This window comes from Phocoena sinus, chromosome 2 (genome assembly GCF_008692025.1).
Source record: "Phocoena sinus isolate mPhoSin1 chromosome 2, mPhoSin1.pri, whole genome shotgun sequence".
In the NCBI taxonomy this organism is placed as follows: domain Eukaryota; kingdom Metazoa; phylum Chordata; class Mammalia; order Artiodactyla; family Phocoenidae; genus Phocoena; species Phocoena sinus.
In genome coordinates, this window is record NC_045764.1 from 141031082 (window position 1) to 141052787 (window position 21706).

A 21706-nucleotide genomic window follows, 5' to 3' on the forward strand; every position below is an offset into this window, starting at 1 on the left:
CGGACGCGCAGGCTCAGTGGCCATGGCTCACGGGCCCAGCTGCTCCGTGGCATGTGGGATCTTCCCGGACCGGGTCACGAACCCGTGTCCCCTGCATCGGCAGGCAGACTCCCAACCACTGTGCCACCAGGGAAGCCCTCTATGACATTTTTATAGTTAAGTTGTAGAAGTTCCACTTAAACTCTTTTCCTGTCTAGATCTGATTTGAAACTTGTATGTATGTATTCATTATAAAGGACATTGTTACAGGTTAAAAATATACTGAGTTTTCCACTTACAAGCCTTACAGATTTATATCTAAGTAGATGTTTGTCAAAGCCAACTCTTCAGAAAAAGAAGCAAGTGTAAATAAAATACATGAGCATTGCAAGTTCAGGTTTAGAAGGACAAATTGGACCAGTAAGAACAGTGATTGTAAAACCATCTAGATTAGGTACAGAAAGGTCTTGGCCCAAGTTAAAGGATACTGATTCCTAATGTTGTGTTGCTGAAGCAAAAATAATATGGGTATCTACACAAGGCTCATTAAAACAAAATTAAACAGCAGACAAGCCCTGCACCTCCTTTTGGTTTTGTGATGTGAGGACCGAGGGGGTGAATAACTGACTCCTCAGCACCCCCAGCACCTGCCATTGTGGGATGAAGGTGGAGGCACCTCCTCAGCCTCTTATTGCACCAGTCTGTGTGGGAGCCCATGAGGAAATCTGGTGTTTGGTTTGCTGGAGGACTCCAGGGTTTCTCTCTGAGATCATAACAGGATCAGTGACTTGGTTTTTAATATGTAACATGAAGAGTGCCATTTTATGGTTAACTATAAAATAATATTCTGTCTTTGTGCCTTGAGCTTTCTAGCTGAAGGGAAGGTGGAAAAAAATCATATTAAGTTTGTTTGTAATGCTATTTTGCATCTCCTAGATGAGCACCATGCCTGGACTCCCTACCCGGCCCTGTTTCTATGATATTGATTTGGACCCTGAAACTGAGCAGGTGAATGGGCTGTTCTAAACAGGTAAGTTGTTTCTGGTGAAAGTTCTGCTTTTTTCCTTATGAGGCATGTTTATGAATTATAGGACTCCAGCTAAAGCTATGAAAGCGCAAATTCAGTGCTTTCAAAAGATTTCTTTCCAGACATCAGTGAGGAGAGGGGGCAGTAGTGTAACCAATGAATGAAGTACTTACATTTCAGCATTTTTGGAAGGAGAGCAGAGGGTTCATCACAGTTTGGCAGCGTAGGGTGGAAAGGCGCCATCCAGTGAACTAAGGAGGGACCCCAGTGGAGGTTAGACCTCCTCTGTGGAGCCCCAGGAGGCTCCGGGCTTGGAGGTGATGGCACATTGGAGGGCAGGAGCAGCTGAAGGTCTGCATACTCTGAATAGACAGTTGGCACACAAGAGTGAGTAAATGTCCCAGAAAGTAGAAAAGAGAAGGAAGCAGGACCAGTCCAGGAGTTCTTGGGTCTTAAGTGAAGGGCCCCCAAGTACTCATCACAATGAATGGGCCACCCCTGGACATATCCAGGTGAAATTTCAGAAACATCAAAGATGAAAATCCTAAAAATCCTCTCCAAAGAAGAAGAAATGGCTTTTGCCTATGAAAAAAACTGAGAATTAGCCTGAACCCCTGTCTTCTTATCAGCAGTAAAAGGCTCCTAGACAGTGGAGGAATGCCCTCCAGGTCTACGGAGAAAGATGACTTTCCACCTGTGTTTACACCCACCAAATCTGTCCAGAGGTTTTCAGACACGCACAGTTTGGCACCCCGACGCCTCTTCCTAGGAAGGGATTTAGCAGTGTACTCCAGCACAGCGAAGACCAAAGAAAAGGGAGACACGGTTTTCAGGAAACCAAAGCCTGGTCTGGACTGTAAAGAAGGGGAGTCCTGACAACTGCAGGTGACCCAGAGTTACAAATCCCACATGGAAGAGGAGAAGGAAGGAATTGAGAAAGAGTAGAGAGAGCTAGAAAGACAAGGGTATCAAAAGGGTAATTATGCAAAAGAAAAGCTCTAGGGCTTCCCTGGTGGCGCAGTGGTTGCGGGTCCGCCTGCCGATGCAGGGGGCGCGGGTTCGTGCCCCGGTCGGGGAGGATCCCACGTGCCGCGGAGCGGCTGGGCCCGTGGGCCGTGGCCGCTGGGCCTGCGCGTCCGGAGCCTGTGCTCCGCAGCGGGAGAGGCCACGGCAGTGAGAGGCCCGCGTACAGCATAAAAAAAAAAAAAAAAAAAGAAAAGCTCTAACATTGTTTAAGAATGTAAAGGTCCAGGTGGAAGCAAACCGTGGCCATCATCTGGGCAACTGTAAGGGTGGTTGCTCATAGAAACACCTCTGCTTACACAGCAGAGAGACCATGTGCTAGATGCTGGGGGAGCACACAGAAATGTCATCCTGGCTCATGCTTGGTCTGCCCTTGAACAGTATTCACACAGCCATAATGTAAATGCTGTGCATTGTCTTCAAGTCTATGGACAGACCCCAGAAGAGCTGGCAGTGGGAAGGGAGGTAAATGTTGACAACTTTGACAGTGAGAGAGGGTGATGGTGCTGTGTGGAAGGGAAGAGGAGATGTTTCAGTGCCTAGAAAAAACTATTTCTTGTTTCATTTTCCTTCCAGATTGTCCATCTTCAAGAAGCAACTTTGAAAGTTTGGCCAGTGTTTATTCAGGCCTCCTATCGGGAAGTGTGTGGAAGTTGAGAGAAGTCAGTCCCGGCCCCGAAGATTTTCTGAAAAATAAGTAGTGGGAGTTTTCCCAGAAGCCTTTCTTCAGTCTTAATTCCCACCGTTGTGTATAAATCAACACAAATCATTCATGCACATGCCTAATTACTTTACTGCATCCATAGAATAAAAGTAAATAATTTTGCAATCTCGGTGTTCAAATATAAATTGTAGCATTAACAGACTGCTGCCCTAGCTCTGCTGTCCTGTGTGACCCGGGAGACCCCTGGGACTGAAGAAGCAAGTTGTAGTGTGTACTATATGATACATTGTGTTTAAAAGGGGAAAGGTGCATGGCTTGTGTGTTTCTGGGAGGACAGGAGACCTCCTGAGAGGGCTGAGGGAGAAGTAGAATCCGGAGGACGTGCCTTTTTGTCATATACTTTTCTGTATTGTTCTTTTTTTTTTACACCGAGAAAGTATTGCTTACACAGGTTTTTGTCCTGAATTTCCTTAGAATTCCCGTTTCTGTCACAGCTTTAGCACCATTTTTTAAAAATTTATTTTATTTATATATTTTTTTGGCTGCGTTGGGTCTCCGTTGCTGCGTGCGGACTTTCTCTAGTGGCGGAGAGCAGGGGCTACTCTTCGTTGCCGTGCACGGGATTCTCACTGCGATGGCTTCTCTTGTTGCAGAGCATGGGCTCTAGGCAAGCGGGCTTCAGTAGTTGTGGCTCGCAGGCTCTAGAGCGCAGGCTCAGTAGTTGTGGCACATGGGCTTAGTTGCTCCACGGCATGTGGAAGCTTCCCGGGCCAGGGCTGGAACCTGTATCCCCTGCATTGGCAGACAGATTCTTAACCACTGCCACCAGGGAAGCCCAGCACCATTTATTTTTAATAAGTCCTCAGGAAGGGTGGTCATACAGCATTAACTGTAGGGTAGCTCTTTCTGCTCTGTTGGGTCAGCACATATTTATTGAGCTTCTGCCCTGTGCCTGAGCTCTCTCTCCCTCCCTACAGGATGTTTTTTCCCTCACATGTTTTCCCTTCTCTTCTTGTTCTTTATCTTCTAACTCTGTTCTTCCTCTCCCATCTTTCCTCCCTTTTCCCCTTCTTCTTCCTGCATTGGATCCTTCCAGAAGATGTTGCATCCCCACCGGTGCCAGTGCTAAAAGACTGCTAGCATGGGCAGAGCAGTGTTTTCCTGGTGTCCTTGGTTTTATTATTTGTAATCCCCTAGGTGTGACTGTAATAGTGTCGGTTTTGCAGTTTAAAGAAATGATGACAGTGCCTCGGAGGGCATATGGCAAAGGGGTCATGAGCACGGAGCCCCAGCTCCACCATGCTTTGTATACTGCCTGGCACATTGTACACACTCAGTGATGTCATTTCCTGTTCAAAAGCATCATTTGGGCCCTGTCTGCACAGAGTTCATTGTTTCTAGTGTTTTTTAAAATGTCCTATAAAACCTCATCTGGATGGGACTTTCTGGGAATTCAATTTGCAAACAGGGGAAGAAAGCAGTCTATTGTCAGACGTGGTGACTTAAGGAATTTAGGCTTCCTCATATCACCAAAAGTCATGTGGGTTTATTTATTTAATTAAAAATTTTTTCTGGTCGCACCCCACGGCATGTGGGATCCTAGTTCCCCGACTGCACCCCCTGCATTGGAAGCCCGGAGTCTTAACCACTGGACCACCAGGGAAGTCCCTGCTGTGTGGGTTTAAATCTTTAATATTGATAGAAGTAGTGAACACAGTTGGTGGGAGAGGGTAAGTGGAGGTTTATAAGGCAAAAATTATAAACAGCCCTAATATAATAAATAAGCCAAATTGTCTTTACCAGGTATTGCTTGGAGTGAATGGACTAATGCAAGAATTTTTCTAGAAGTAAAATATGCCTTCAGTAAAAATTCAAATGGTACAATTTGCTCTTTCCACTTGGCAATATACCTTGGAGGTCTTGCTCCATCAGCAGTTTGGGATTCATCTTGTTTCATATGGCTGTGGAGTATTTAAACAGTCCTTCTGATGGACACTTAACCATTGTTTCATGGTTTGGTAGCTACAGGCCCAGGCTGTGGGTGAATAGGGACCAGGATGGGAGAAACGGTATGATCAGTAGAGATCATAAATAAGCAAGTGATTTTATTGGCACGCTGTATCTGGTGATGTTAACAAGATAAGCTGTAGGTAGGATAATTTCTCATCAGATTGGAGATGTATTTAGAGCCTGTTTCTCATTATATAATGAAAAGCTACTAACTGAGTAGCAGACAATGATATGGGTAATAACTTACTAACTGTCACTTAAGTGAGTTCAAGGATGACAGGTTTCTTTCATGTATGAGGTACTGGATACATTTTTTTTTAAACTCAGATATGGCATCGGCTTCTAGTTGTATTCTAAAGAAAAACGACAGTGCAGTATTTTATTTATAGTTCTGTACTCTGTGAGTGTGTGTGTTGGAGGTTGGAGATGAGTTATATGTAATACACCTTACAGAAATCTGCCCTTCAAATACAAAATCAATTCACCTCTTACCTCAAACCACTCTTCAGTTCCCTTTCAGTAGTCGGTTTTTTTTTTTTAAGAAAAGCAAGTGGGATAAGATCTTACAAGTCCTTAAGATGGCCTTTATTGCTTTTAACCTATCGCTGATTTCATTTCCAGTTAGCTCCTAATAAGACAGCTATTCTACCCTGTCTTCATCTAGATAAGCTCATCTTATTTTTGCCTGAAATTGTTGCAAACTCCCAGATCTGCTAGATTTGAGAAAACCTGGATCTCAATAAGTAATTGCATCTCGGTTGGTTATGAGTGGCATGGATTTCTTTTGGCTTGTTTAAAGTTCAAAACTGACAGTAAGCAGGGTTAGTAACTCATCTGGGGATATAAAATATCTTCACAGCCTGGTATTCAATGAATGAACAAAGATAAATTGAATTCTTAATTATAACTACTATAAATTAGATGCTTATGGATTTTCCTGTTTTACAGCTCTTGTCTCTAAGATCTTGACAGCTTAGATTCAGCTTTGCTGTTGTATCCTAATAGTGCTTTGCTTAATAAGTTTCAGTGGAAGCTATAGAAACTTAGAGGTAAAATATATTCCTGGAAAAACATCCAAAAATGGGTAACTGAGGTTTACTCTCAAAGATCATGATCCTGTTGAAGAAGAGAGTTAAGTACAACTACTTTTCAGTAGTTCTTCCCTCCATCTTAATAGGTTCTTCATCTGCCTGGGAGGGGCCAGAGGAGTAGGCAGGAATTGTGCATCCCACGGGACCTCACCTCTGGAGCTCCCAGGAATGCCGTTGTAGGTACCATTAAGCCCACTCTCATTGTAACACCTTTCATTAGTGTTAAATGCATTGTACACAATGGATTATGTGTACAAATAAATGCTTATGGTGCTTTTCACTAAGGCTAGGAACTTGTTTAAAGACTCAAAATGTGTGAAAATACACAGCCTGCCTAGTCAGGCAGGAGGGTAGATATTGCCTGTGCCCTTTGCTCTGATCAGGACTGGAATTGTGAGGAAAGCTGTCTCCTATTCTCCACGCCCCGCTTGAGAGGAACAAGGTTAAGCAGGCACCTAGGAATATCCTGAAGGGAAACATGGATAGCTTGTAAGCTACTTATTCTTGGAAATATATATAAGGTATAAAGGATGGATGGGGCTGGGTTCTGACCTCGATGGCACACAGGTTGCATCATCTCTGCCTGCCTTCTAGATACTTATGAAGACACCGGTTTGTGTCTTGGGCCTCTGAGAGGATTTGGCAATGAACCCTTTGATAACCAAAACTTTTCCAGGAGTGGGTTTGGGTGTAATGAGGTTTTTCTCTCTCAGTCCATGTAATTTTCTCGCCAAACGAGATTCACTCTGCACTTTTGAATCCTACTTTGAAAATGTGGTATCTGCTGTGACAAATATTCAGTGGGGCGATTTATAATGGGAGTGCCATAATTTAAAATTGGATTTTGCTACTTTGCGTCTGAGAAAATGGGAGGCTTATGACCCTGGTCCCCTCCCCATCTGCCAGCCCTCTCTTTCTCGATGGCCCCCGATGTGGTCGCGCTCCGGGGATTCGCGCCAGCCTGGGAGCGCCCGTGGCTGGGCGAACTGCTCTCGGAAAGACCTCCCGATCACCCCCTCACCCTCCCCCGCGCCCACCGCCCCTAGCCCGGCCCCGTCCCGCGCCCGCACCCTCCGCCCTCATTGGTGCAGCCGACTGTCTGTCCCCGCCCTCTGGGGGAGGGGGCGCCGCGGGGCTGCGTTCTCTGCAGAGGGCTGCTTGCTCCGGGTGCGACCGTGGCTTCCCGCCTACCCATGCGCCCAGCCCAGCGAGCGCCCCCGCGACCTCGGCAACAGCATCGGCCAGGGACCCCGGCGCCCGCGGTAAGTGAAGAGGGCGAGTAGGTTGCAGGTAAAGGGTGCGGACCGGTGCACCTGCGCGGAAAAGTGGGCGGGAGGTGCCCACTGGACACCGGGAATCCGGGCCGCCCGAGGTGGCCGGAGTGCGAATCGGGAAGGTCGTTTGTCTGCAGAAATCTCCAGCCAGCGCGACCCTCAAAAGCTCTGCCCACACCTATCCTCTGCGCGTTACAGCTCGTGTTGCTGGTAGCTTTTTTCCTTCTTTGCCCTTTTGGGGGAAGATAAGAGTGCCGGGTTCCTGGACATTATAATTGTGCAGATAGCTTGAAGCTGGGTTATGTCTTCCACGCCCGCCCCAGCACTTTCCTTTTTGAGTACTTTCTGCTACGCTGTAGCTCCTGCCATAAGGCGATTCAAGCCGAAGGAGTGATGCCCTTCTCCAGGAGAAAGCTTCGTGGTCCACACCTGGCGCTGGGAGAGATTCACTGCTTTCCCCAGGAAGTGGCTGCTCTTTGCCTCCTTGCTTCTCTGCTCACGGGAAAAGGGGAAGGGGTATTTTTTGTGGCAGTAGACTTTGCGATTCTATCAGGAAATTACAACAGGGACTTTAAGATTGCCCAGGCGATAAAACTATTTGTGCAGGTTAAGGGAGAATCATTTGCAGTCTAATGTCCTGCAAAGTTTTAGTATCTACAGGCTGCATTTTCCCCATTTCAGTTAGGTTTTGTTTGGGTATTTATTTCTGCATCATGATATACATTTAAGTGAGCTTCTCAAGCAGTTGTCTTTGGGCAGTCCAGGTTAGTTTCAAATGATACATTCCTAAACATGATCCGATTTCAGTATTTCTATTAGCTATACAGCCTCTGGTTAATAAAAACTCTCAGGCACTGAGAACTCACAAGAGGTGACGAGACTTAAGGAGCTATAATCAGCTGTGGTTCTTGTGCTTATGGAAACATCATATGAGGAGGGACACTGTAAAATGTTCATATTTTAGTTCCATCATTGTTCTAGGATGATTTTGCCTTTCTGTCAGGGGCATGGAGTATGTAACACTCAACCTAAGAGAATATTTACTTAGATCATGAACTGATTTTTCAGAGTTCCAATTCCTTCTGTGGTTCACAGAATCAAGAGCTACCCAAATAAACCTTCCAACAGTGATGGATTTACAAAAAAAAAAAAAAAAAAACAGTACAAAGAAAGAGTCCCTTTGCTTATTTTAGGACATCCATCAACTAAAATTCTTAGGATTTTTTTTTAGGTGATCACCTCACGTCTCTATTCATTGGTACCCTCATACCATTCTGTGGATTGATTTAAAATATACCTTTATGTTTATATGTAACTGATCAGTTTGCCAATTGCATATCTTATCAACTTATTTCTGGCTTTCAAATTAGTTCCAGAACCAAGAAAATAAAATATAAAGAATTGCAAAAGCTTAAATTTTAAAATAGCAAGAACTCAGTCTAGTCTTGGTTCAGTTATCAGTTGATGGGCTACATTATGGTAACACAACCATTTAAGCAATTTTTAAATTTTTTTGACTAGCGAGTCTAGTGCAGATTAGCATCTCCAAACAATTCATTTTTCACATGAAACTCTTAAAACCCAGTTCCAGAGGACGGGCTTTAGAAACAGGCAATCTTGGATTGAATCTGAGCTCTGTTATCGATTAGCTGTATAATCTAGAGCAAGTTACTTAACCTCTCTAGGCCTCAATTTCTTCATCTGTAGATGGTGATACCACCACCTACTCTGTAATGTTGTGGGAAGATGAGAGATGTATGTAAAAGTGCTTATTAGCACTTCCTGATAGACAGGAGTTGCTCAATAAATGTCAACTATTATTACCGTTCACTCTGACCTTCAACTATGTGCTCGTTATGGAAAATGTCTGAACTGCAGATACTTAGAAAAAAAAGTCAAAATTACACAAACAGATTTAAGAGTGGAGAATGACAGTAATGTTAAAAATTTCCCAAGGCATGTATGAAAAGTAGCACCTCCTTCATGGAACATACATTTTTAGAACAGAAACCTTATGGTATAATGGAAAGAACATTAGAGAGTCAAAGTCTTCAGTTCTAACTCTGGCTATGACCTCATCTAACTGTGTGGCTTTTAGCAGGCCAGCTGCCCACTCTGGAGCTCAGTTTCTTCATCTGGCTCGACTTGAATAATCTCAAATAATCTCTAAGATCCTTTGCAACTTCAGAGCTCTTTATTGCATTAATAAAAATTACACCCTGCCCTTCATTGTTTTTTGTTGTTCATGGTGGTGGTGGTGGTTTTTGTTTGTTAACTTGCAATTCAGAGTCATAAGCGATTCGTAAAGACAACACAACTCCAGAACTGATAAAATAATATCAGATTTGCAGAGTAATCCAAAATGAAGTTTTAACAAACAGACAGCAAAAGAAATTCACACTGAAATCTTTTGGATAGGGCAAAAGTAAACCCCAATTTTTATTCTCCAGTCATTTTAGTAAGTTATTATATGGGAAACATGCCCAGTAGAACCATATGCATTCAACTGAAATAGTCTCTACAGAAAACAGTAGGCTGATGGTGAAATAAAATACCACTCTCTTTTCTCTTATCAGGTTGACCCTTAAATAAAACAAAAATCTATCCAGTAAAAGGGCTTTCATGAAGAAATTAAAGAGAGAAATTACAAGTGATAGTGAAACAAGGCATTTTTATAACTGGAAAAACCACCTAAAACAACTGTATGGAGTAAGACGAAAGGAGTGATTACATTGGGAAGAAATTTTACTTAGTGTGATATTTTTGCCTACTTTTTTGTCATAAAAGCCTGCTAAGGAAGAGAGGATATAGATTTCTAGAGAAAGAAAGAGTGTAATATAAAAATGGAGATCACAGTTCCTGAAATACAAGTAGAAAGCAAGGATGAGAAGAGATCAGCAGAAGTTAATCCTCAGAATCAGAGGCAGGAGGAAAAAGCATCGACGCTTTGCTTCAAGAGAAGAAAGAAAGCAGCCAAAGCAATGAAGCCCAAAGCTGGCTCTGAAGCTGCTGATGCAGCAAGGAAGTGTCCCCCAGAAGCTGGAGCTTCTTATCAGCCAGCGCCCCCCGGGGGGGCCTGGGCTTCCATCAAACGCCTTGTAACGCGCAGCAAAAGGTCAGATTCTTCAAAGCAGCAAAAGCCCTTTGAGGCCAAAGTGCAACCTGAAATCAATGCTGAGGATGATAATTCTAAAAAAAAGGCAAAATCCAGACTCAAGATTCCCTGTATAAAATTCACAAAAGAGGAGAAAAGAAGTAATCATTCCAAAATTAGAGAAGACTCAGACTGCAGTATCAAAGTCCAACGACAGGCTGGAAGTTTGGATACAAAAACTCTGACTCAATCAGATGACCAGGCAGCAAAGACCAAGTCGAAGCAGGATGTAAGGGAAGATGTCTCACAGAAAGGGAGTGATGAGGTCTGTGAATCAAATGTGAACAACAGCATAACTTCTCCTGGAGAGAAAGTGATTTCAGTAGAACTTGAGTTAGATACAGGGCATTCTGCTATTCAAACAGGAACTCTAATCCTTGAAAAAGATATTGAAACGCTTGAGGAAAAACAAAGCATTCAACTTCAGCAAGCAAGCCCACTGGAAACTTCAGACACAGAACACCAGCTCCCAGTGGTTTCTGATGTCCCTCCCTCACCTGCAGTCCCAGATCAACAAATTCTGGAAGAAGCCAGAAACAGTATCCTAGAAAGTGGACCAGACTGGAAAGACTGTGAAAGTAAAGAGACTGTTGCTGAGGAGAGCAAGCCGAAAGATACTGAACTGAGCCAGGAATCAGATTTTCAAGTAAATGAAATCACTGCAGAAAAACCCAAACCAGAAGAAAGCAAAAGAATGGAGCCAATTGCTATTATTATCACAGACACTGAAATCAGTGAATTTGATGTTAAGAAATCTAAAAATGTCCCTAAGCAATTCTTAATTTCAATCGAAAATGAGCAAGTGGGGGTTTTTGCTAATGATAGTGGTTTTGAGAGTAGAACTTCAGAACAATATGAAACACTCTTAATAGAAACAGCTTCTTCTCTTGTCAAGAATGCTATCCAGTTATCTATAGAACAGCTGGTTAATGAAATGGCCTCTGATGAAAATGCAAAAAGCAATCTTCTACAGTGACTTAATTTCCATATCATGGGAGGGAAAAAATGCTTAATGGTAAATTATTTTACATATTTGTGGCATTTCTTATTCAGTAACAAATGAGAGATTTAACATCTGTAGAATTTAAAGGTACAATTCAAACCCAGAAGTGCTAAAGAATTAAGTTGTAAAACCCTCCCTTATCACTGAAATGTAGCCACTTCTGGATTGGAGGAAGTCAGTACAGATTGCAATGAAAAGTAATATCCAGGAAATTGCTAAAATGGTTTGTGGAGATTAGACTGCCTGGGAGAAGCAAGATGTATTTATCGAGCACTTGCCATATGCCGTAAGCTCTTTAATGTCCTGATGTCACAAAGCCTGGTTTCCTTTTAAAAGTTCAACACTGTGTATAGGTTAACATCGCATTCTGTTTTCAACAACTTTTCTTTTACAGTGCACTTTTATGTTGTATAAAATGGTGATAAGGTGAGCTATTTTTGTGAATGTGTGACTTATAGCTGTTATACTCCTAGGTAGTAGTCTTACCTCAAAAAAATACTGCAGGGCTTCCCTGGTGGCACAGTGGTTGAGGGTCCGCCTGCCGATGCAGGGGACGCGGGTTCGTGCCCCGGTCCGGGAGGGTCCCACGTGCCACGGAGCGCTGGGCCTGTGAGCCATGGCCGCTGAGCCTGCGCGTCCGGAGCCTGTGCTCCACAACGGAAGAGGCCCAACAGTGAGAGGCCCGCATACCGCAAAAAAAAAAAAAAAAAAAAAAATACTGCAAACCAAAAAAATAATAGTTTGATTAAACATGAGTGGTTTTCTAGTCTTGCTCAAGTTCCTTACAAAAGCCATTCACAAATTACTTCAAACAGGCAAATAATTATCAAGTGCAAAGGTGTGGAAACAGGCAGTGCATTTTCCATCTCCATCTTTCTTCTGCCCCAAGCAGACCTGTATAAAAATCCACTTGCACACGCGGGCTTCCCTGGTGGCGCAGTGGTTGAGAGTCCGCCTGCCGATGCAGGGGACACGGGTTCATGCCCCGGTCCGGGAAGATCCCACATGCTGCGGAGCGGCTGGGCCCGTGAGCCATGGCCGCTGAGCCTGCGCGTCCGGAGCCTGTGCTCCGCAACGTGAGAGGCTCACATACTGCAAAAAAAAAAAAAAAAAAAATCCACTTGCGCATGGGATCATCTGCTGAAAAGCTAAAAACAAAACACAGGGCTTCCCTGGTGGCGCAGTGGTTAAGAATCCGCCTGCCAATGCAAGGGACACGGGTTCGAGCTCTGGTCCAGGGAAGATCCCACATGCCGCAGAGCAACTAAGCCAGTGCACCACAACTACTGAGCCTGTGCTCTAGAGCCCGTGAGCCACAACTTCTGAGCCTGCGTGCCACAACTACTGAAGCCTACGCAGCTAGAGCCTGTGTTCCGCAACAAGAGAAGCCACCGCAATGAGAAGCCCGTGCACCGCAACAAAGAGTAGCACTCGCTCACTGCAACTAGAGAAAGCCCACACGCAGCAACAAAGACCCAACTCAACCAAAAAATAAATAATTTTTTAAAATTAAAACAACAAAAAGTGGATTATTTTCCATCCAGGAGAAGACAAACTTCCCAAGTAACAAATTACCACATATAACACACGATTCATCTTGCAAGATTAAATCTCTGGAGACTGTATTCATCAATCTCTCCTCAAAGAGGGGAGAGTGGACTCAAAGCAAACCTGGCAGTAAAAGTCATAGGAAATCATAATAATTTAGTGAAAATATTCATGCTTGGCTAAGAATGAGCCAAATACATCTTTCATCGTGCCTATGTGTTGAGAGACACCAGTAAAAATTTTACACGGATGTTGAAAATAAACTTTTTCATCAGTACTTTTAGTCCAGCTAGTCCCTTACAAAAAAAAAAAAATGAACTTAATATAACAATGAGAAGGGCTTGTTTGCATTTTATTGTTATTTAAATCATCGATCTCAATGATTGTCATATTTTTTGAAAAAATAAGTAATTGTTTCAACCTTTCCTTGTGTGAAATGGCCCTAATACTGCAACACACTTCCGTACCTCACAGGTCAGGGTTCCTATTGTACAGTCCTCCACTGTCTAAACTGAGTGACAGTGTCACTCTGAAAGTAGCTGAAGTAATGAAGAGCTTTTGCTTGAGTTGTAAGGTATTTGTACATTCTTGGAGAAAAGAATGTACATTAGATGATTTCAAATGATCTGGTGACTTCCTGCATTATTTATGGATTGCATACAGAAAGTATGTGCTAATTTTCCAATAGAATCTTTGTTTCTTCCTGTAAGTACATATTGAGACCTCAGAAGAACCTAATCTGACTTTGGAACTGAACCAGATAATGGATATTATTAGCAAGATTCTTTGCTGAAGTGTAAATGTATTCCCCGTATTCCCCCAGATTTTCCTACCTTCATGCTTATAACCTTGGGGGGTGGGGTGGGAGGAAGAGGGAAGCTACCAAAATCCTTCAGTTTCACAAGATGAAAAGTGGATCTTTCAAAACATGACCCAAGAAATCAATTTCATTTAATTGTATAATTTTTAAACATTTTTTAAAAAAAGAATGCTAAGTCATCCTCCCTAAAAACTCTTTTTAATTCACTATATGTGGTGCTAATGGACTTGGACAGCTACCAGCAACTACATATTTAAAAGTGAGCAATTTAAAAAGACTGATTAAAGTTGGTGCATTTAACAGTGTTTTCGAAGAATACTGCCTTCATTTACTGCAAGGATGGCTCAAGCCATATACTTTCATTGTAAATTTTTAGTAATTTCTCATGAATGAGCAAAAAGTATAGCATTTACCAGTTATTGAAAATATTTTGAAACGTGCAGGTATATTTATTTGGGAGTTTTAAAAACGTGAGGTAAATATGTTTCTAAGAAAGTAACATTTTATCTAAGTAGTCCTAGGTTTCTGTTTTTTTCCACTGTGGTGTGGTACATATTTGGTTAGAATGTATTATAATTGATAGTTTTTGTGATGAAATGTGTACTCTATTTGCATTCATTCTTAAGTGGTTTCTCCTCAGTCTTTTCTATTGAGAATATCTGGTGAATTAAATAAGTAGGATCCAGTTTGAAAAAGGATTCCAGAAATTAATTGGTCTCAATCTGATTATATCTGCTACATGGCCAAATCCTACTACTATGAATTGTAAGGTGATCTAAATTGTTTTGTTGTTATAGAAATAATTAGGAATCAGATGACTTAGAAGTTTCTCATAAAATTTTTTTTATTTTAATGGTATTTATTTTAAGCAATGTGACCTTATATGCAAGACATTAAATGAATATAAATAGGTTCTTATTCAATTCACATCCATTTGACAATATTAAAATATCACTTAAAAGGCAATTTAATAACACCACATTAATTTTCCTTTAAATTTGCTGTGGTATAAATGCTGCTTTTAGTGAACATTTATTAAGTAGCTGGGATTCAGTTTCTCTTTGAACTCAATTTTACAAGGCTGGATGGTTTATCAGGTAACTTCTTCAGCACATTATCTTCCCCCTTTTAAGATTCAAGTATTATTCAGTTTGCTTTACAACAAGCGAATACAAAAATCCTCCTCTATTTTGTGTAGCACTATTCACTTAACATTTTCTCAAAGTACTTTATAGGATATAAAAATAGTCCCTGGTCACATTTAAGTAAAGGTAGCAGAAAACAGAAGAACATTCAAAGAGGAATCATGTTCCCTGCCACCTCCTCCACCTCAAGGAACAATCAGCATTTGGCACAAATGGAGTTCTTCAGAAAAGCTGTCAGCATAATTTTCTTTGAAGATAATCCATGTGACAGCACTAAGTTTGTGATCTTAATTGGTCTACTATTTAATGAAGTCTTAAAAACTCTGATTTATTTCTGAGAGATTACGTTATTTCACCAATATGTGTGAATAGCCTTCCAGCTAAAGGCTTTTAGAAATAATGGATCATGAGAGGGCACCAGTCGAATCTGGCTTCTGCAAAAAATCCAGAGTTAACTGCATAAGTTTCTAACTTCAAGTTGCCTTATTTTTTATAGTTAATAATTAATTTGGGGGGGATTTACAGCAGAATTAACATAATTATTAGGCTTTAGAATCCCATTGTTTGAAAATACCCCTTTAATGTCAACTTTATTCAAATGTGTGAAGTCTGCTTTCTAATTTCACCTGATACTCAATACATTAGGGGTGGACTTTTCTGCCTGCCCTTTCTGCATTTTTAAACACCCTCATTTAAGGTTTAGCGTTTCTTAGTTTCAAATTCCTATGATGTTTTATTGCTTCACAAACATGAAGTTTCTCATTATACAGAATTCAAAATTTCAATATATAGTACATTTTATGGCACATTTTGGAAGTTTTTTTGTAATCCTTACTTAGTTACAAAAAATTAACAGAAAGAAACTACTTAAATTTAGATTAAATTCAATTTATTCAACATGTGTTGGGTATGACACATGCCAAACACTGATAAAGGGGACAGGCTCCCTGCCCTCGAAGAGCTCAACCTAGGGAGCCGCAGCAGCTGAAACTTGGACAGGGGTTAAAGCAAAGAACCACAGTAATGCAGCATCGTGAGTGCATGGAGACTAAAGAGAAAGAGATTCATTTTGTCTGGTATGGGGAGATGGTCATATAAATACAGGGGCAGTTTGATAGCATTCGGTTGCTAAATAGCTTAAAAGTATATTCCTTCTGATTTGTGAACAGGTGCAGAAAAAAGCCTGCATAATGTTACATATTTATAGTAGTTCTTTGTAAAAATGTTAAGTGGATGAGCTATTATGAAAGCAGAAGTTCCAATTTGTATTTCTCATTAAAATTAGTACTATATTATTGTGGATCAGATGCGAATATTAAAGAAATCATACTCTGTAGAAAAAAGGTTTCAACCTGAATTAATATATGTACTGTTAATACAAAATAAATGTTATATTGGCTCATGTTTATCCAAATCTTTTAAGAGAAACGTGGTATAGTACATTAATTTCCTAAAACCATAAAGATCACACTGATTAAAACTACTGAGTTAGTACCACCAAAAGTTCTATTCTCCTGAGTGTTGGCCAAACTTTACAAGACATGCCTAAAAGAGCCCACCTCCAGCAAAGAGAAACACAAACACCTCGAACTTGAATTCAATTTCACTGAAATAATTCCATCTAAAGGGCAATTCTGACTTTGATGCCATCTATGAACTTGACAGAAGTGTACTTGTTTTCATCATCTCTTGCTATTGTCACTAGTTGTCTTTTCTGTATTAACCTATAAATTGGTAATAATCTGTATGGTTTTCCAAATTACTAAGCGATCTTTATGTGGAAATGCTTATTCAGATGGTGCCTGCTAAAGCTGAGTGTTTCAAAAGTTCTGTGTTTATTAAGACACTGATTTTCTTCCCTTAACATCAGCAACCCTGTTTTTTTCTTAAGCACAGCCCATTGACAGTAAATAGGCACTATTAAAGAATGTGCTTTCCAAATCTTGGGACCAATTTAAACTTGATAGCGTCTTAAAAGTCCTAAAACTAAACTTTGTTCCAAAATAAAATGTCTTGTTAAGGTACACTGTACATAGGGTATTTAATATTTCACACTTTGCAGAATTTAAAAAATTTTATTAAATCACATCTTTCTAATTTAAGAGAAAAGTACATAACCTTTTGCAACACTTGTCCTCTCAGGCAATTCTGCCCTTAACGCTGAATTCTGGAGTTCCCAATCCCTTGGAGAAGTACATACCTTTCTTTTTTTCCCTGAAGCTTGAGATCACTGGAGGCTAAGTTCCTGAACTTAGGGAAAAAAGCAAGTATATGTATATATGTACATGAGCACACTATACATTCACAGAAAATCCTCAGCAAACCTGGGCACAGACACCACGAACAATTAAGGAAAACCTACGTGAGGGGAGGATGGTGGCTCCTAGGTTGGGAAACTCCCAAACTTAAAACTGTCTCTGTAAATTCCAAACTATCATAATAGCAATGGTAGTGGTGTCCAGCAGTTTCTGCATGTTAGCAAGACGAGACGCACTTCCCTCACAATTTGTTTCGTGGCTAGACTCAGATAGGACTTTTGGCCTTATCTTGATATTTATGACAGTGCAATTATAGGGCAGAGATTAAGCCTTTCCTACACTTTTCACAGCTATACTTGTTGCCATAAAAAACAGGCCTTCCAATTCCATATTCCTGGGAGATAGGGAGCACAGGGTGACACAAAAGCAGATGCAGTCATTTGTACACTTGTACTCAAACCTTTTATTCCCAAATCCCTACTTTGACATCTGTACCTTCAGAACACAGGAAGGTCCAGTCAGTATAGCTACAAGTGGGTCTCTGGACCATATCTGTGATCAGTCACAGGTAAGAGTAATGCAGCTACAGGCATGCATGCTCAAACCAATCAAATATCCTCATATATAAATTACAATGCAGAGGTTCCGTGTGGAATAGCCATTTGTGGCATAAAAACTCAACTAGAGGACTTCCCTGGTGGCGCAGTGGTTAAGAATCTGCTTGCCAATGCAGGGGATACAGGTTCAATCCCTGGTCCGGGAAGATCCCACATGCCACAGAGCAACTAAGCCCGTGTGCCACAACTGCTAAGCCTGCGCTCTAGAACCCGCGAGCCACAACTACTGAGCCCTCATGCCACAACTACTGAAGCCCGCACACCTAGCCGGTGCTCCACAAGAGAAGCCGCCGCAATGAGAAGCACGCACACTGCAACGAGTAGCCCTCGCTCACTGCAACTAGAGAAAGCCCCCATGCAGCAACAAAGACCCAACGCTGCCAAAAATAAATAAAATTATTTTTAAAAACCCAAAACTTAACTAGAGTATTTCTATCCCCCTGATCAAAATAACTGGTTAGAACTCTTCTTGTACTCCGTGAAGGCTAACATGCACGGAATGCCAAAATAATTGGTCACTCACTATTCAATTCAGGTGAAAAAAAGTCAACCTTTCAGATGTGCCACAAACAGCCTTATCAGTAATTTGGCTTATTTCAGAGTGAATTTCAGAATTACCTTTTTAGTTTCATGGCTTTTCTTCTCTATACTCAATATCTGGCTGGTGTTTTTTTCTGACCTATGGAAGGATTAAAAGTGAATGATAATCATCATGGCTCATTAAGCTCCAAGACTTTCTATATTTATCTGGGTGGTCTTAACCTTTTTTTCATTAAGGTACAATTTACATACAGTAAAATACACCCTTTTTAGGGCACAGTTCTACACGTTTTGACAAACACATAGTTGTGTCACCTAGAGAGTATTCGTTTTTTCTTATTCTGATTTCATTGTTCTTTATACCACCTGTGTATTTTAGTTTAATATAATTTCCTGGCTGCATCAGTGAAAACTGCTACTTGGGGCAGAAATTCAAAATAAGGGCTTCGTAGACTCAACATTTAAACCAGGATAAGGAAAGGCACGGCTGCCTTGCACAGCTGTTCAAACTATACAGCCCAACTCCAGAAGCACGCATTTGGTGAGTGACGCCCCCTAGAGTTTATTGTGCATAATTTGCATGGCTCTATGTGGTGGGTCTGAACATAACCACCAGTTTGAGAGATCTGCAAAACTGGTGATGTTAACAGTGAAACAGGAAATGTTTTAAATTTTAAAAAGGAGCCTTCCATTTATATGCCTTTCCTCCCACACTTTAAAATGTTGTGATAGAAAGAGAGGACAGGTACCACCGAGCTCACAGCACAGACTATGCACATATGTGAAAGAAGGGCAATGTTGGGAAATGAGAACTGGTCCAGTAAAAAAATCTTTTGAGACTCACTCCACTGGAATCTTTGGTCTGCATTTTAAAACCTTTTCCCTTATCTTTGCAAATGTTGTATCCTTTTCCTATAGAACCACCATAGGTTCTTTAGATTTTCCTCCCTACAAGGCACTTAGTACAAATGCCAGAAACCAAAAAAAAAATTTTTTTTTCAATTAGGTACTTTCCTACATATGGTTTGGACTAAGTACCATATGGCTTCCACTACAGAAAAATGTGGCAGAGCTAAATTCACAAGATCTCATTCCTCAAAGGCCTGTTTGGTCCACAAAAATCTAACATGAACCTTCCTGAAATTCAGTAATAGCATAGATCAGACAATGGGTAACAACTGCAGCTGATGAAGGCCTCCTTCCCAGGCCTCCTTCCTGCACAAGCCTCTCCCCCAGCTCCCAAGAGAGCAAGGACCAGTTCAGTTGTGCAGAGAAGCTCTCCCAGAGCCCTGCTATTCCTTCAGATTTCTGACATAAAAGGACACCAAGGTTTTCTAATAGCTTAAGGGAAGATCCTTTATTTCCATTATTTTGATACAATATCACCAAGTTGTTTCAATGAAAAAAGTTTCAACACTATATAAATACTGGAAGAGAATTTATCTGGGAGGAAGCAGGTTCATTCTCCCAAGTTGCCCAAGCCCAAGTTGGCTAATCAGTTGTAAAATAAATTTAAGAGAAGCATTTGGTGATGAGGTGCAAAGTCTTAGGATAATATTAATAGTAAATTGTAAGCAGAAATTATGGGGAGGAAAGGGTAGCCTGTATTCACTCAGTATTGGAAGGTACAAGAACTCTATTAGAGAATGTCTCAGCCGTCTCGGAGAATGAAACTGGTGGAAGGAAGTGAGGGAAGAAAGGGATAAAGAACAGCAGCTTAGAAAGCCAGTTGTTGAATCACAGTTGAAAGAGAAAGTAAATTTCAGAAAATAATATACAGGCCAAACTCCGAGGTTGTGGCTATGAAGAAAAGAAGCAAGAGGTAAGAAACTAGGGAGTATTTACTCAAATGTCCCTGGATTTATCTCTTGACCAGGCAGAACACCAAAAACTGAGTTTGATGTCTGATTAGAAGAACAAATGTGATTGAGACTAAAATTCCGAAGCCTTAATGTTAAAGACTTACAAGAATCCTCAGAAATGCTTGATATAACAAGCACACTAAATGTGATACTTTAAAAAGTTATCTGCTGCTGTACAGGTAAATTGGAAGCATCTTGATCAAAGAGGGATGTCAATATATTTCAGTACCTAATATATTATGGGATTCAAGAAAGATTCTCATTAGTCATGACTCTATAAAGTGAAGCAAGATTCAGGAATAGCTAAGTATTAAATAAATGTGAATTAAGCAAACAGTGATGCCAAATTTGAGCATAATGTAAAATAGGCTTTTAAAAGGTACACTGGTGCCACCTTTTGGCCAGATTAAATATTTACACAAATTACAAACTACGATCACATTTTAATTTCAGGGAGACCTTATTACAGACACAATTGTTTAGTTCAAAGGTTATATGAACAGACTTAAAACTGTCTTGTTGCTTAATACATCTATGGTTTTTAATAATCACATTTTGTACCTTTGAAAAGATGGCATAAAAGTGAATACAGATAGAAATTTAATTCTGAACAAACACATCTCATACCCCATAAGAACTGTATTAACTTCGAAGATGACTGGGACAAAAATCGCTAAATTTAAGTTTTGTATCCTTTAGCTCTTAACAAACCTCACAAAACTTACTTTGCCCTTTTAGACCAGGAGTAGCCTATCTCGGCACTACTGACATTTTGGGCTGGAAAACTCTTCGTTGTGGGGCCTATACTCTATACACTGTGAGATGTTTAGAGCACCCTCGGTCTCTCTACCCACTAGATGCCAGCAGCAACCTTCCCCTACCCCCACCCAGCTGTGACAACCCAAAACACCTCCACATTGCCAAATTTCACCATCGTGCAAGGGGACCACCCCGTGTGATAGTTAAATTTATGTGTCTAACTTGACTGGGCCATGGGATACCCAGATATTTGGTTGAACATTATTCTGGATGTGTCTGTGTTTCTGGATGAGATTAACATTTGAATCAGTAGACTGAGTAAAGCAGACTGCCCTCTCTAATGTGAGTGGCCCTTGTCCAACCAGTTGAAGGTCTGAATAGAAAAAGCTGACCCTCCTGAGAGTAAGGGTAACTTCTGCCTATTAAGTTGGGACATTGGTCTTTTCCTGCCTTTGTGATTCTCAAACTGCAAAGTTTGGACTGGAACTACACCATTGGCTTCCCTGGGTTTCCAGCTAACCAACTGTAGATCTTGGGACTTGGCCTCCATATCTGCATGAGCCAATTCTTTTTTTTTTTTTTTTTTTGCGGTATGCGGGCCTTTCACTGTTGTGGCCTCTCCCGTTGCGGAGCACAGGCTCTGGACGCGCAGGCTCAGCGGCCACGGCTCACGGGCCCAGCCGCTCCGCGGCATGTGGGATCTTCCCGGACCGGGGCACGAACCCGTGTCCCCTGCATCGGCAGGCGGACTCTCAACCACTGCGCCACCAGGGAAGCCCGAGCCAATTCTTTATAATCAATCAATCACTCAATCTTTCTCTCTCTCTCTCTCTCACACACACACACACACACACACACACACACACACACACACACACACACACACACAGTGTGGTTCTGTTTCTCTGGAGAACCTGACTAATACGTCCTGG

The 21706-nt window shown here is 41.4% G+C and overlaps 3 protein-coding genes across 18 annotated transcripts in view; 2 read left to right on the forward strand and 1 right to left on the reverse strand.

Annotated features, from left to right (window-relative positions):
* The window catches only part of MTHFD1 (methylenetetrahydrofolate dehydrogenase, cyclohydrolase and formyltetrahydrofolate synthetase 1), a 58863-nt gene extending 56001 nt beyond the window's left edge, over positions 1-2862 (forward strand). For 13 of the 14 annotated variants that reach the window (XR_004348687.1, XR_004348686.1, XM_032624414.1 and 10 more), the window contains 2 exons: positions 916-1009; positions 2606-2858. Coding sequence is in view for 12 of the 14 variants with exons in the window: in XM_032624414.1 (XP_032480305.1) it covers positions 916-1005 (90 nt within the window). In the remaining 2 variants the exon portion in view is untranslated. Of the gene's footprint in view, positions 1-915; positions 1010-2605 lie in introns of all 14 variants that reach the window. The other variant, XM_032624413.1, reaches the window with a different exon arrangement.
* A 4157-nt stretch (positions 2863-7019) lies between these two features.
* Positions 7020-11779, forward strand: AKAP5 (A-kinase anchoring protein 5). Its single transcript, XM_032624432.1, has 2 exons — positions 7020-7056; positions 9645-11779. The coding sequence occupies exon 2, from the start codon at positions 9912-9914 to the stop codon at positions 11196-11198; it is 1287 nt and encodes a 428-aa protein (XP_032480323.1). The 5' UTR covers positions 7020-7056; positions 9645-9911; the 3' UTR covers positions 11199-11779.
* An 897-nt stretch (positions 11780-12676) lies between these two features.
* Positions 12677-21706, reverse strand: part of ZBTB25 (zinc finger and BTB domain containing 25) — a 33267-nt gene continuing 24237 nt past the window's right edge. For 2 of the 3 annotated variants that reach the window (XM_032624430.1, XM_032624428.1), the window contains exon 5: positions 17945-18292. In XM_032624430.1, the coding sequence (XP_032480321.1) occupies positions 18242-18292 (51 nt within the window). In that variant the 3' untranslated portion in view covers positions 17945-18241. Of the gene's footprint in view, positions 16989-17944; positions 18293-21706 lie in introns of those variants that run through there. The other variant, XM_032624429.1, reaches the window with a different exon arrangement.

Coding starts and splice junctions, on each gene's coding strand:
- AKAP5 (XM_032624432.1), top strand. CDS start 9,912: ATGGAGATCACAGTTCCTGAAATACAAGTAGAAAGCAAGGATGAGAAG.